The sequence below is a fragment of the Xyrauchen texanus genome, chromosome 42, assembly GCF_025860055.1.
Source record: "Xyrauchen texanus isolate HMW12.3.18 chromosome 42, RBS_HiC_50CHRs, whole genome shotgun sequence".
NCBI classification, from domain to species: Eukaryota; Metazoa; Chordata; class Actinopteri; order Cypriniformes; family Catostomidae; genus Xyrauchen; species Xyrauchen texanus.
The window spans coordinates 13,776,189-13,790,311 of NC_068317.1; the positions used below are offsets into that span (position 1 = coordinate 13,776,189).

Here is a 14,123-nt window from a genome sequence, read left to right on the forward strand (position 1 = left end):
TAGTTATATAATTTTCTCTTTATTTGGAAATTGACAATATTCAAAGTTAAACAAGCTAACAAAAATACTTAACTTGGTTTTAAAACATTCTTACCATAATGCAAATTTCACATTGACACATTTGTATGACTAAACTGTATGACCAAATTAATGCAGAGCGCATATTTTGCATGCTTCGTTTTGAGGTAATACAGAGAGATTATCGTTGTGCTACACAGTTTGCAGATTTTGCATTTTTCTGCTTTGTGTTGGCCTTTGTAAACTCACACCACAGATGTCGCACCTTTTTTAATAACAGGGTCCTCTTCATTTTCTTGACTTGTGTGGGAGTTATCCAGTTCTGTGGAAATCTGTTTTCAGGGTTTTTCCTGGCTCAAAAATGATTGAGAAGCACGAGTGATCCCGCTCTGTACTCTCCGGTAAATATTGAGAACCCTGTTGGGCTTGCTCACACTTGCGTGTTCCAGAGACGCTCACAAGAAACACAGATGCAGGCGTCAGATGAGAAGCATATTAAACACTAAAGAAGTGCCGTACACAAGAAGAATTACATAGATTTTTTTTATCTATACTTTTATGCCATAAAACCCCTTTTCATGTTTCTGAAAATTCTCGGTCTCATGTAAATTCCTGCCTACTGATAGGTAAGTCCATGCTGCACACATGGACATTTAAATTGCAATATACACAATATAGCAAAATTGATTGACACTATATTGTCAGCGCAATATATATTGTCATATTTCCCAGCCCTAGCCACGAGACATAAACAACATAATGTTAGTGTGATAAAACTGCTTTCTAACCTGTTCTGTGTAAAGTTATAGCCAAACTACTCCGTTTCCATGACGATATAATGTAAACAAACCCTAAAATGACTGTAAAAATGACCATTTGAACCACTTTTCAGCTCCGTTAATTTAGTTTGGAGTTTTCACAGAATAATTGATGTAAGTGCTTTTATAAAATATAAGCTTCACATTTCTTCCTTTAAAACGTACAAAAATTGGCCACATTCACTTCCACCGCAAGCGTTTCACTGTAACCTTTAGTCAAAATGAATGTTTGTGGTAATCAACATTATGCCACAAATGCTGTCGATTGAGCTCAACTTGTATTGAACCCAGAACATTCCTTTAACACTCCACCACTGCATTGCCATCACTAACAGAGCTGTAATCCAAGTTGTAGCGGTCCAGTCAGCTTCAGTTAAAATTGTGTGATTCTGCTACAGTTCTTATATTTAGAAAGTGAAAAGGTGTCATATCTTATGTACAGTTAACATAGCACATTGTTGTTTGCTAAAGTTGATAATAACTCGCTGCATTTGCTTACCTCTAAACAATGCATCACTTCCTTGTTCTCTCTGGCTGAGCTTTTCACTGGCTGTTGCTCTGATAATGTGGTCCTCCTATTGGGCCAACTAAATTTCTACAATTCTATAATGTAGAATAGCTCATTCTTCCATTTTTTTTTTCTGTTCTTAAATTGTTAACTGTCTGTCTCAAATAATTTAACGCTTTAATGTTACATTTCCCCCCTAGATACCCCTCTCTACTATCCGTTTAAAGCACCACACTTAACTGGCACTGCTTCAGTTTCAGTAACACAACATCCTATCCTGGTGGTTACCCACACTTACATTATTTCTCGTGATTTTCTTCCCTTTGATCCATCTTCCTTTCTCCCTTATACTCCACTTTATGATAAGCAATTTTTCCCCATGACATCATTTAATTTTTTTAAATTTTTTTTTATGTATGTTTGTTCTTTTTCCAGCCCCTCCCTTGTCGAACCCGACCCCTTCCACCCTCACCCCTGCGTGTCCGAGCCCTGGTAGTGGCAGCTCCTCTACCCTGTCTAAGAAGAGGCCCCCACCCCCTCCCCCTGGACACAAACGCACGCTATCTGACCCCCCTACCCTGCTCTCACACACCCCGCTCTTTAAAGGTGGGATACCTGCAGACCTTGGACCTCCTAATGCAGCTTTTTTTTTATCCCGGTTTCATTCATTCATTGCAACATGAGACATCTTTATGAATTCAGATTTGTTTAATTTATTTGAGATATTTTGTCTCTAGCCTAAATGGAGCTCTGGATTTGGTTTTGCGGCCTCATGGCCTTTATATGTCTGTGGCCGTGAAGTCCACAAGACTGTAGAGTGATATTATGATTTTGGAGGGGTGCTCACAAGCTCAGTTGCGCCCTTGATGAGCCCCCCCCAGCCCCACACACACACACCCACACACCAAATTCACACTTGTGCAGACTCCACAGCAAGTATGTGACCATTGAAGCTTCTAGCTATGCAAGCTCAAAATTGGTTAGATCGCAATTCATAACACGCATTGTATCAACGTTGCCACAAAAGGCCCTAAGCAGACATTTGTGCGAACTGTCCGCTTCTGTTGTGCGTTTACTCTCAAGTCAACTACTGTGATGGCAGAGCAACAGTTTGAAGACAATATTGCTTAGCAAGTGAGTTAAAGTTAAATGTATTTATAGAAATGTACCTGCATAAAGTATATGTCAGGCCTTTTGATTCACCAAAGTGAACTGTTAGTGCCACATTTGGGGCAGGGTCATTTTGCCTCTTTGTGGAAACACCGAGTCCAATTGCTTTTGGAAAAAGAAAAAAAATGGAAAGACTATCAGTCTTTAAATTGACCCTAAGTTATATTTTATCTCCATCATAGACTTGTCCCTTAGCCTCATGCATATATTTTCAGTTTATCTTGGAAATGTATTTCCACATCATCTGAATCCCATTCATTCTCTATGGTTTCTTTACATGTTGCACTGAAAAATACATTAGATATGATCAACCATACTGAAAGGACCATATTGCCATTGAGAGGTTCAGCCTAATGACCCCATCATTACCCTTTGACCTTTGCATTGAGCCCTACCCCATTGGTGTGCATTTTGGGTAATTACCATTTTGGGTAATGACAAAAAACAGGCATGGCAAAATAATGGTCCGGAGCTTATGGGTGACAACAAAATTCTCTGATTAAATTGCAGTTACATGCTTATATTTAGATTTAGAATTGTTTAAATTCCATTTCAGTGTTGATTGACTATTACATAATTTGAGATTGATATGGGAAATCCACAGTCTCTCTGTGACCATTATTGTGCATGGCCTGGTTTTAATGACTTACCTCTGCTATTGATAATACAGATGCTTTAAAATGTTGGGGTTTTGCCATGTAAAAGATCAGATAGGTACATTAATAACAGTAAGAAGCCAAGTTCATTTGGTAGGACATTCCGCAGTGCAACTATAATGATTACTGTCAAACAAACTCGTCATTCTAGGAAGCGATTCAACACCGCCACCAGTCAACAAGATTTCTCCTGTAACTAACAGATTTGAGGGCATTCCACAACAGCAAAGGTGAACCAACTTCCAACAAGTTTCTCACATACCAAATGAACTGAGTTTTGTAGAGCATGTATGTTGAGCTATATTTAGAGCATATCTGCTTATTAGCAGAACCATATTTGCATTAAAAATGTAACCAAACATCAGATTGCAAATTAAGTACATAGTCTTTCATGATTCATTTGAATATGTCCTTGTAACTTTGTCAACGTGTTATTTGGGAATGCAAAACAGTTACCTTGTATTAATTTGACTCACAGAATGCTAAATATGCTATCAGACATTATTTTCAGACTTGCATGTGTTCCATATTTCAATTCTAGTCTCAACACCTCAAAGCCCACACTTGGTCCACGGGTCCTTCCCAACCTACCTCAGAAGGGTATGTGACATGCTTTCTACCTGTGCAACATTTAAATTACCAAGATTTAATATTACAATCATTGAATGTTAAAATCCTAGAACATGTAAATCTGTAAACAGAATGAGTTAGAAACATCCAAATATTCATAGGCCTTTTTAAAAATTAATGCAAGGCAGTGCTTTCATAGTGGTGCCAATCATACATAAACATACACAACCTTAATCATAACCTAATGTTAACACTAGACTAGAGTATTTCATTTACCAGACTTAACTTTTGAACTGGGTATTGAAGAAAATATTTCCTCATATTTTCTTCCAAATTCATCCAGAATGGTACATTATAACGTATGAAACATAAGGAAGCAAATGCATAACAAAACTGCTGACATTATTTTGTTTGTCATTAGTTGCCCTGCGTAAGATTGACACCATCCATCACCCATCCGTGGATAAAACAAACCAGCCTCCTGAGCCAATCATGTTCCAGAAGACTCTGCAGAGCTCCGACACTCCACAGAAATTTCCGTTAGCTGACAAACCTCAACCTTGGGATATGCCTCCTAAACCACAGCCTTCAGAATTACCTCCTAAACCAGGAGAGCTCCCTCCTAAACCTCAGCTGTCTGACCTTCCCCCTAAACCCCAGCTGGGTGATCTACCCCCTAAACCTCAGCTGAAAGACCTACCGCCCAAGCCCCAACTGACTGACATTTCCCCAGCCAAACCTACTGAGCTTCTCCACAAGGCTCCATCTGGAGAATTTGCCCCCAAGCCCCAGCTGTCAGATAGTCCAACAGTCATTCAACAAGGAGAACTGCAACCTCAGCCTGTCCAGTCTAGTGAAGACACCAATGGAAGTCCAACATCAGCAGAGGAAACACCTGTACCATTGCCCAGGAAAATAAATCCTGTAAGAAGTTGGCAAATTGTTATTGTTTTTTTTTCCCAGCAACTTGGAATCTTCTAACAAAAAATCTTACTACAGCTTTGTTTAAAAACCTAGCGAGCCATTCACTCAAAATTTGTTTGTACTGTATTTTAAGTATTTTTTATGTTAACATGTGAGATGGACATTTTTGACCATTTTGCTATGTCTTGCTGTTTTTTTTAGCATGTTGCACTTGAACAGCATGTTTTTAGGGTGGTGTTTTGAGACCGGTGCATTCTGTTCCATTAGTTTTGCTGCATCTAGCTGTTTTAATGCAAGAACATTTTCAGTCAAGAAATGCCCCTAAGGCAGCATTCCAGGCCACATCCACACTAATACGTTTTCATTTCAAAACACATTTTTTATTGTGCCTATTATCTGGACTAGAATGGTGAAAAAGTAATTCCTCTGCCAAAAAAAGTAACACTTTGAAAACACTATCCATACTTTGGAAAATTATGCCATAAGAAAATAAATAGAAAAAAAAAGAAAATAGAGTGATTGAGAATCGAGACTGATTTGGAATGCTGTTCACAGGCAACAACTTCACAGAGAGTTGTGAGGATTGGAGCATGGGAGACTCAACTCAAATTGTTTGACAGTAACATGTTACTTTGTATGTGCTTAAGTTTCATGTTAGCATGTTGCTAAGCTAAAAACATCAGTGTTTGGTTAAAATAGTATGTTTGTAATTATATTTAAAAAAAAAAAAAAATCAATACTTGGATTCTTTCCACTGACCTTGTCACAATGCATTTTGGGACTGCCTTCTCCCTGAATAATACATACAAAGATGCCTTAGAATTTGTAAAAATAATTGCTATATCCTTCTTATCTATACACACATGTGCGTGATTAATTAAATATTTATAGTATGTATTCAATTCCTGCGCCAAAAAATATTTTACACATGAGATTGTCCATAAAATGTGGGCAAAGTTGATATTTGTAATTATTGCAGATCTACATCTAATTTTATTTCTTGCAAGTGAGAAAAGCACGCTTCAGCACAAATTATTCTCTGTCCGCATCTTGATATAGATTTGTATACATTCCCTCATTCACACAATCTGCTGAACCCAACAGTAACATATAATTCTGATTTGATATGTTAGGAACGGAATGCTTTAATATGTTTGCTACATAAAATGTGATTAAAAGCGATTGACTGTGTTTCTCCTGATCTACCCATGTAGATTCGGCCACACGCATTCATTTTCAATGAGTTGGACGCTTACCTCATTGTCATGGAAACGGTTCATGATGAAATCAGATTATGTCAGCGTTTGTTGGAAAATCATACCAGACTGCTCAAAAATTCTAAGGCCTGACAAACGGCAATCAGTGAAAACCGACACATCAAACGGCAATAGAGTGAACACACTCATCTGACCAAACACAACAAGTTTTGGATGTTAGTGTTTATTGGGGTATTGCAACTTGCCCTTAAGGGGCTGTTCAAACTGAACATTTCCTTGCTTTAAAAAGCTCGACACAACACAACAAATTAAACAGAATGCAGGCCTCTCGAGATGCATTTTTAAAAATGTAACTTGACAGCACTTGTAAAACACGGCACTCATGGTGCGAGATGCTAAAAAATACAGCATGGTACGGCACAATGGTCAAAAACTTCAGACTAGCTCATGTTTTCATAGAAAAACAATTAAACACTGCAGACAGATGCATAAGCATGCTCTGTATGAACAGCCTCTCAGAAGACAGCATAAGGTTACTGCTTACTTTTTAGAACAGTCTTCATGTCTGGAGCACCTATAATGCTATAAAACACTGTCTAGGTATGCAGCTCACTAGGTTTTGGAACAGAGCTCACATCTAACTATCTTTTTTTTTTTTCAGATCAAGAGTAAAATGCGAAGGGTGAAGACCATCTATGATTGCCAGGCAGATAACGATGATGAGCTCACGTTTGTTGAGGGTGAGGTAATCGTGGTAACGGGAGAAGAAGATCCGGAGTGGTGGGTGAGTATAAAACTACTTATTATTCAATTATTACATTATTTCTACATTTACACATTTGGCACATGCTTTCATCCAAGTTATACATGTATGAAGGAATGACACCTGTGACTGAAGCTTTGCATTACGCCATCCTCCTCCAATAGAGAGCTCTCTAGGATACTTGATTCTGATTGGTCAATCATGGCATTTTATATAATAAAAAAAATTACATAAATGAAATATTTTTGTATAATGACTACTAAACTAGAATTGACCGTTGTCCCAAGCAACAGCTATCCTGCATAGATGTGCATGTCTCTTGTATATCATAGTTGCTTTTGTCGGATGAAATCATAAAAATCAAATTAATATTTTTGTACGTTTATTATATTGGTTAGAAGCTGCATAATAAGTGGGATAATGAAAAGTCTGCTAGTCATTAGTGCATGAACGGCTGATTGTACCTTATCCACTATGTGTTGAATAGTTTGTAAATCACACTTGATTTAGACATTTACACCATTTTAAACCCCAGTAAAGTGTTTAAATGCCACATTCTTCTTTGTTCTCAGATCGGGCACATCGAGGGGCAGCCAGAGAGAAAAGGCGTATTCCCGATGTCTTTCGTTCACATCTTGTCTGATTGACACAGAGATGTTGCCTTCACTTCCTGTACAGTGTAAAATCTCTGCCTTTGGAACACACTTGACTTCAGCTTGAATCAACAATGCAAGCACAATGAATAAACACCTTACCATTATAGACATACAATACATAAACCGTGTCTAACTTTACCACTGTTACCCTTGCCGTTTTATTAAGTGCACCCACAAGACCAGCACTTTTCCTCCACAGTTACTGTATCTTTGTAAGATTGTACATACATTTGTGTGAGTGTTATACAAAGATGTTTTTTTTTTTTGTAAATGTAGAAACTTCAAGTCTGTAAAAGTTAATGTGTGAACTTGTACTCTACCTGCCACTACATTACGGCTGGGGGCAGTTTTGTTAAAATAATTAGAAGTTTTAATGTGGCCATCTATGGCAGGGACAAATATGTTGATTTCTCTTCCAGGTGGAATAACTGGATTTATTGTTTTCCTGAACATCAGTTCTCAGTTGTGTTTTTACCTTCACATTTCCTTATACACCACTAAAGCATGTCTAGGAGTTAAATGGTGTTAATTTAATGTGTGCTCCAGCTAACATGCTTACTATTTTGTGTAAAATAATTAACCTGTGGTCAAATGATGTGATCCCATACCAGTGTTTTGCCATCTACGCAAGTATTTTTACTGCCGTCTCATCTGTGAAGGTCAGTGGCTTTCCATAAACACAATCGTTACCATTGGTTTCTTATCTTTATTATTGTGACAAGCATTTGAGAATTCTTGGTTACTTGAAATATTTCTGTAGTTATGTTATATCTTCAAGTGTTAAGAATGCAAATGAATTGCAATTAGAATGAATGCAATTTTAATCTATGATATTCCCCATGCTTTTAGAATCAAGAACACTTTTGGCATGCCGTCACAACATCAAAACCTCTAATCATAGGACTACAGCCACTATGGTACCTAGTATTTGAATCACTCTTGCAATTTATATTCACCAGAAGACAATCTTTTAGACTTAAGAAATTAATGGCAAATTAAAATTAGGGAATGTATCCATTTTAAATGTCTTAAGATAACATCACAAAAATGCAAGTGTACCTTCCAAGTTATTTTTTTAGCCTCTTGGAAAGATGTCACATGGTCACCCTTTTTTGATACACCCAATCAGTTTTCAGATGTGGTTGTATTTTGATAGTCTACACATATTTGCTGTTGACTGCAGCTTCTGAGGACAGTGTCCACTGTCTAGAAGTGTTCTTCACAATTTATTAAAAAGAATAACATGAAATGTGACAACTTATTTGTGGCCCAGCAACACACTCATAATGGTTCATTTAAAATCAATACCAAATCTCAAACTGGGCCCACAAATCAATTTGAGCAACCCATTACTCAGTAACTCGTTTAAAAAGCAGCTTTACTTTTGGCAAAGTGATACCCTATAAAACTACACAAACAAACTTAACAGAACATTCTTGGTTCACATACCAGACTGCTGGTAAATTAGCAAATGTCTGTTTTAAATCTCTTGCTGCAAATTCGACCTGGAAGAGAAAGTAGAATTTGGGGGTAAAATTATATTTAAACGGTTAAAATTCCAAAGCTTCTCCCAGCAATTGTGTGACTCTTCAAATACTTGCATACCTAAAAGGTGGATAATGGAAGCAGCTCTCCAATCGAAGCGGTTTGTTGGGGACAAGTTTGACTGTGGCGGCATCTTCTGATGTCAGGTACTGGGGCCAGTCTTCTAGTTTCCGCTTCTCAAGCAGCTCAAAGTGACAGGAAACGTGGGTTTGTGGCAGTCAAGTACAGGGGAGTAACCAACCTTGATTCTATCCGGGTGGTTCAGCATGATTATCTGTTGAAATACAGAAAATAAATGATCTGAAGGATACAAATACAGCCACAGTTGAATATACAGAAGCATAGCTACTAGAGTAATAAAACGGTTAACATCTGAAGCTATTCACTATTAAATTTCTTAACAGCTACATTATGTTGAAGCCCACGTTGTGGCCAGGTAGGTCCGTTTGAAGGCCCTGATGATGCATCTCGATGGACTTTACCTCTGCAGTCAACTTCGACGGGGAGAAGGTCAGGACCATACCGGGCTTCAAGACACCTGTCTCAATCTTACCCACAGGGATGGTGCCGACACCTTGGAGAGCAATTTGAAATTTCACCCAATGTTTACATCATGACAGCCAAACATGTAGTAAATTAAGACCTTTAATTAGTTGGAAGTTCTACCTATCACCAATCTTCTAGACATCTTGAAGTGGTAGGTACAGTGGTTTGCTTGCATTGCATACATGAGGGAGTAGGGAATAGAGGACCTCCAACAGGGTTTGGCCATGAGTGGCCTTCTTTCCTTCTGAGCTTCTATCCTTTGAACTAGCGCATCTGAAACAAGCAATTGAGGTCAGCAGAACAGTAGATAATCATCTTCAAAACAAGAAATGTAATGTTGCATCACCTTCTGAGATGGAGCATTCATGTTCTCACCACTCCAACCAGACACTGGTATGAAAGGCTCCGCACCAACGTCAAAGCCAATCTTTTTGATAAAAAATAAATATGCTCTACTTCATTGTAACGTCTCTGTCAGAAAAGTGGTTCGTTCAGCATTTTGTTGATGCAAACCATGAGCTGTTTAACCTCAAGGGTGTAGGCCAACAAAGCATAAACTCTTGTCTGAGCATTGTGAGATATGCCAACCTCAAATTCACCCTCAGCAGCAGAGACAACCAGTAGAGCAGTATCAGCCTGAATGGGTATAAAAACAAGATTGCCATTTAGTTACCAAGTTACAACAGAAATGTGATTGTAAGCTTGTTCCAGAAGAAAAAACCCAATTTAACACCCTTGGAATCAACACCTGAGGTACATCACTACCTGTGAGGTCCCTGTGATCATGTTCTTGATGAAGTTAAAATGGCTAGGTGCATCAATTATGGTAAAGGTGAACTTCTGAGTGTTGAAATTTAACAAGGAAATGTCAGTGGTAATCCCACGTTCCATCTCTGCTTTCAGCTTGTCCAGAACCCAGGCATCCTTGAAAGAACTCATTCCCATCTTCAAAATTAAGAGATTAATCAAAAGGTTAGTCATTCAAACTACCACTAGAACATTAGAACTTGGGATGCAGCCTTCTCATATTGCAAGTGTTCTATGGTCCACCCCTCCACATTTGTAGACAGTGAGCAGTGGACTTGCCACTGTCCACATGACCAATTATGACTAAGTTAATGTGGATTCTTTATTTTGCCATTTTGTAAATAGTTCAGTTTCAAGATATAAAAAAAGATTACTGCAAATTGAGCAGTCCTGTGGCCATTTAAGTATTGAAAATTATGATTGTGACCTGCTGAGCCCAATAATGTCTGAAGCTGCATTGCTTTTGGTGCAATAATGATGGCCACACCCACAAATTAACTATAGTCCTCTACTAAATTATATATTGTGTAAACTACACAATTCTTTACAAAAATGTACCTGAAAATGTATTTGTGGCAGGTTATTCAATACAATTCTAAATAAAAATATTAATTTAAATGAATATATATATATTATAAGCCTAAACATAAGTTATTTCCCCTCTAGTAACATTTTACAAGAAGGTTGTATTAGTTAACAATAGTATTTGTTAACATGAACTAACAAACAATACTTTTACAGCATTTAGTAATTTTGGTTAATGTTGCTTTATACATATATATATAGAGAGAGAGAGAGAGAGAGAGAGAGAGAGAGAGTTATATATAAAGTTATATGTGAACAGTTAATGCATTCCGAACTACAATTCTATATTTTATAAATGAGCATTAACCAAGATTAATAAATGTATGATTATGCATTTACTTATGTTAACAAATACAACCTTATTGTAAAGTGCTACTCTTTTTCCAAGAAGCTTTTTTATTCATGTGTATTGTCCCTGATAAAATAAATAAATGCAAAAATGAACTTATGGAAGGAGTCATATAAGGAAGGTTTGTTTATTGGAAAATAAAAGGGAAGTTGGGGTCAAACACACACACACACACACACACACACACACACATAAATTACATACATACACCGATCAGCCACAACATTAAAACCACCTGCCTAATATTGTGTAGGTCCCCCTCATGCTGCCAAAACAGCCCCAACCCCTATCTTAGAATAGTATTCTGATATGGTATTCTTCTCAACTTTTTACAGTCCTTACTTCAGGTTTAGCTGATTTTAGTTTCTGCTTGTTTGTTGGAAGAAGATAAACCAGACAGTGACCAGAGAGTCCCAAAGCTGCTCTAGGGACAGTGCGATATGCATCCTTTATTGTTGTGTATCAATGATCCAGTGTGGGGAGTATGTAATGTGCTGTCTGTATTTGGGCAGTTCAAGTGTGAGATTTGACTTGTTAAAATCTTCAAGAATTTATAATAAATGTAATGGGTTGTTGTTCCGTGTCTATAATCTGATCAGCAAGCTGTTGCAGTGCTGCGTTCAAGCACACATATAGAGACACTCACAAGAATACACGTGGAAAACACCAGTGGCAAGTAGAAAGGCTTACAGTTTATGAATGTAATGCGCTATCCGGAGTGACTTTACTCAGCCAGGTTTCCGTGAAGCACAATGCAGCAGAATTTCCTAGGTCCTTATTTTTGGGGGTGAGAAGTAATTTGTCTGTTTTGTTAGAAAAAGAGCGGAGATTCGCCAGATGTATGCTTGGCAGCATGGTTCGAAAGCCGTGCTGTCGGAGCTTGACCAGCACGCCGGCTCACTTCCCTCTGATGCATCTTGCTGTATGCCAATGATTGACTTACAGTGGGTACGGAAAGTATTCAGACCCCCTTAAATTTTTCACTCTTTGTTATATTGCAGCCATTTGCTAAAATCATGTAAGTTCATTTTTTTTTCCTCATTATTGTACACACAGCACCCCATATTGACAGAAAAACACAGAATTGTTGACATTTTTGCACATTTATTAAAAAAGAAAAACTGAAATATCACATGGTCCTAAGTATTCAGACCCTTTGTTCAGCATTTAGTAGAAGCACCCTTTTGATCTAATACAGCCATGAGTCTTTTTGGGAAAGATGCAACAAGTTTTTCACATCTGGATTTGGGTATCCTCTGCCATTCCTCCTTGCAGATCCTCTCCTGTTCTGTCAGGTTGGATGGTAAACGTTGGTGGACAGCCATTTTCAGGTCTCTCCAGAGATGCTCAATTGGGTTTAAGTCAGGGCTCTGGCTGGGCCATTCAAGAACAGTCACGGAGTTGTTGTGAAGCCACTCCTTCATTATTTTAGCGGTGTGCTTAGGGTCATTGTCTTGTTGGAAGGTGAACCTTTGGCCCAGTCTGAGGTCCAGAGAACTCTGGAGAAGGTTTTCGTCCAGGATATCCCTGTACTTGGCCGCATTCATCTTTCCCTCGATTGCAACCAGTCGTCCTGTCCCTGCAGCTGAAAAACACCCCCACAGCATGATGCTGCCACCACCATGCTTCACTGTTGAGACTGTATTGGACAGGTGATGAGCAGTGCCTGGTTTTCTCCACACATACCGCTTAGGATTAAGGCCAAAAAGTTATATCTTGGACTCATCAGACCAGAGAATCTTACTTATCACCATCTTGGAGTCCTTCAGGTGTTTTTTAGCAAACTCCATGCGGGCTTTCATGTGTCTTGCACTGAGGAGAGGCTTCCGTCGGGCCACTCTGCCATAAAGCCCTGACTGGTGGATGGCTGCAGTGATGGCTGACTTACTACAACTTTCTCCCATCTCCCGACTGCATCTCTGGAGCTCAGCCACAGTGATCTTTGGGTTCTTCTTTACCTCTCTCACCAAGGCTCTTCTCCCCCGATAGCTCAGTTTGGCCGGACGGCCAGCTCTAGGAAGGGTTCTGGTCGTCCCAAACGTCTTCCATTTAAGGATTATGGAGGCCACTGTGCTCTTATGAACCTAAAGGGCAGCAGAAATTTTTTTGTAACCTTGGCCAGATCTGTGCCTTGCCACAATTCTGTCTCTGAGCTCTTCAGGCAGTTCCTTTGACCTCATGATTCTCATTTGCTCTGACATGCACTGTGAGCTGTAAGGTCTTATATAGACAGGTGTGTGGCTTTCCTAATCAAGTCCAATCAGTATAATCAAACACAGCTGGACTCAATTGAAGGTGTAGAATCTCAAGGATGATCAGAAGAAATGGACAGCACCTGAGTTAAATATATGAGTGTCACAGCAAAGGGTCTGAATACTTAGGACCATGTGATATTTCAGTTTTTCTTTTTTAATAAATGTGCAAAAACGTCAACAATTCTGTGTTTTTCTGTCAATATTGGGTGTTGTGTGTACAATAATGAGGAAAAAAATGAACTTAAATGATTTTAGCAAATGACTGCAATATAACAAAGAGTGACAAATTTAAGGGGGTCTGTATACTTTCCGTACCCACTGTATGTTCAATAATATGGTAGTAAACAATACATTGTATTCTAAAGCCGCTTTTTGTATTGTCTTATTAATGATTAACTCTTCTGCTACAAGAATGCATTTTAATTATCTGAATAATATATATATATATATATATATATATATATATTTTATACTATTTAAAGATAACTGTATAATTATATATTGATATAAATATGTATAATCATTATATATTGAATTATTGTTATATGAGGGCTTTTTCAGCAAATATTTGTAAATGTGATTAATTGCGATTAATTAATCAGGACAAAATGTAATTAATTCGATTAAAAATTGTAATCGATTGACAGCCCTAATATATATACACTGGTGGCTAGAGTTTGGAATAATGTACAGATTTTGCTCTTATGGAAAGAAATTGGTACTTTTGTTCACCAGA

General features: G+C 38.1%; 1 protein-coding gene and 1 pseudogene across 1 annotated transcript in view; one reads left to right on the forward strand and one right to left on the reverse strand.

Annotated features, from left to right (window-relative positions):
• The window catches only part of LOC127634865 (arf-GAP with SH3 domain, ANK repeat and PH domain-containing protein 1-like), a 99,446-nt gene extending 91,028 nt beyond the window's left edge, over positions 1-8,418 (forward strand). Inside the window, exons 25-30 of the mRNA XM_052114589.1 lie at positions 1,780-1,950; positions 3,322-3,400; positions 3,712-3,770; positions 4,162-4,664; positions 6,543-6,665; positions 7,217-8,418. Of these exons, the coding sequence (XP_051970549.1) occupies positions 1,780-1,950; positions 3,322-3,400; positions 3,712-3,770; positions 4,162-4,664; positions 6,543-6,665; positions 7,217-7,291 (1,010 nt within the window). The 3' untranslated portion in view covers positions 7,292-8,418. The remainder of the gene's footprint in view (positions 1-1,779; positions 1,951-3,321; positions 3,401-3,711; positions 3,771-4,161; positions 4,665-6,542; positions 6,666-7,216) is intronic.
• A 583-nt stretch (positions 8,419-9,001) lies between these two features.
• LOC127634873 (elongation factor 1-alpha-like) lies at positions 9,002-10,532 on the reverse strand (annotated as a pseudogene).
• Positions 10,533-14,123: the final 3,591 nt, after the last annotated feature.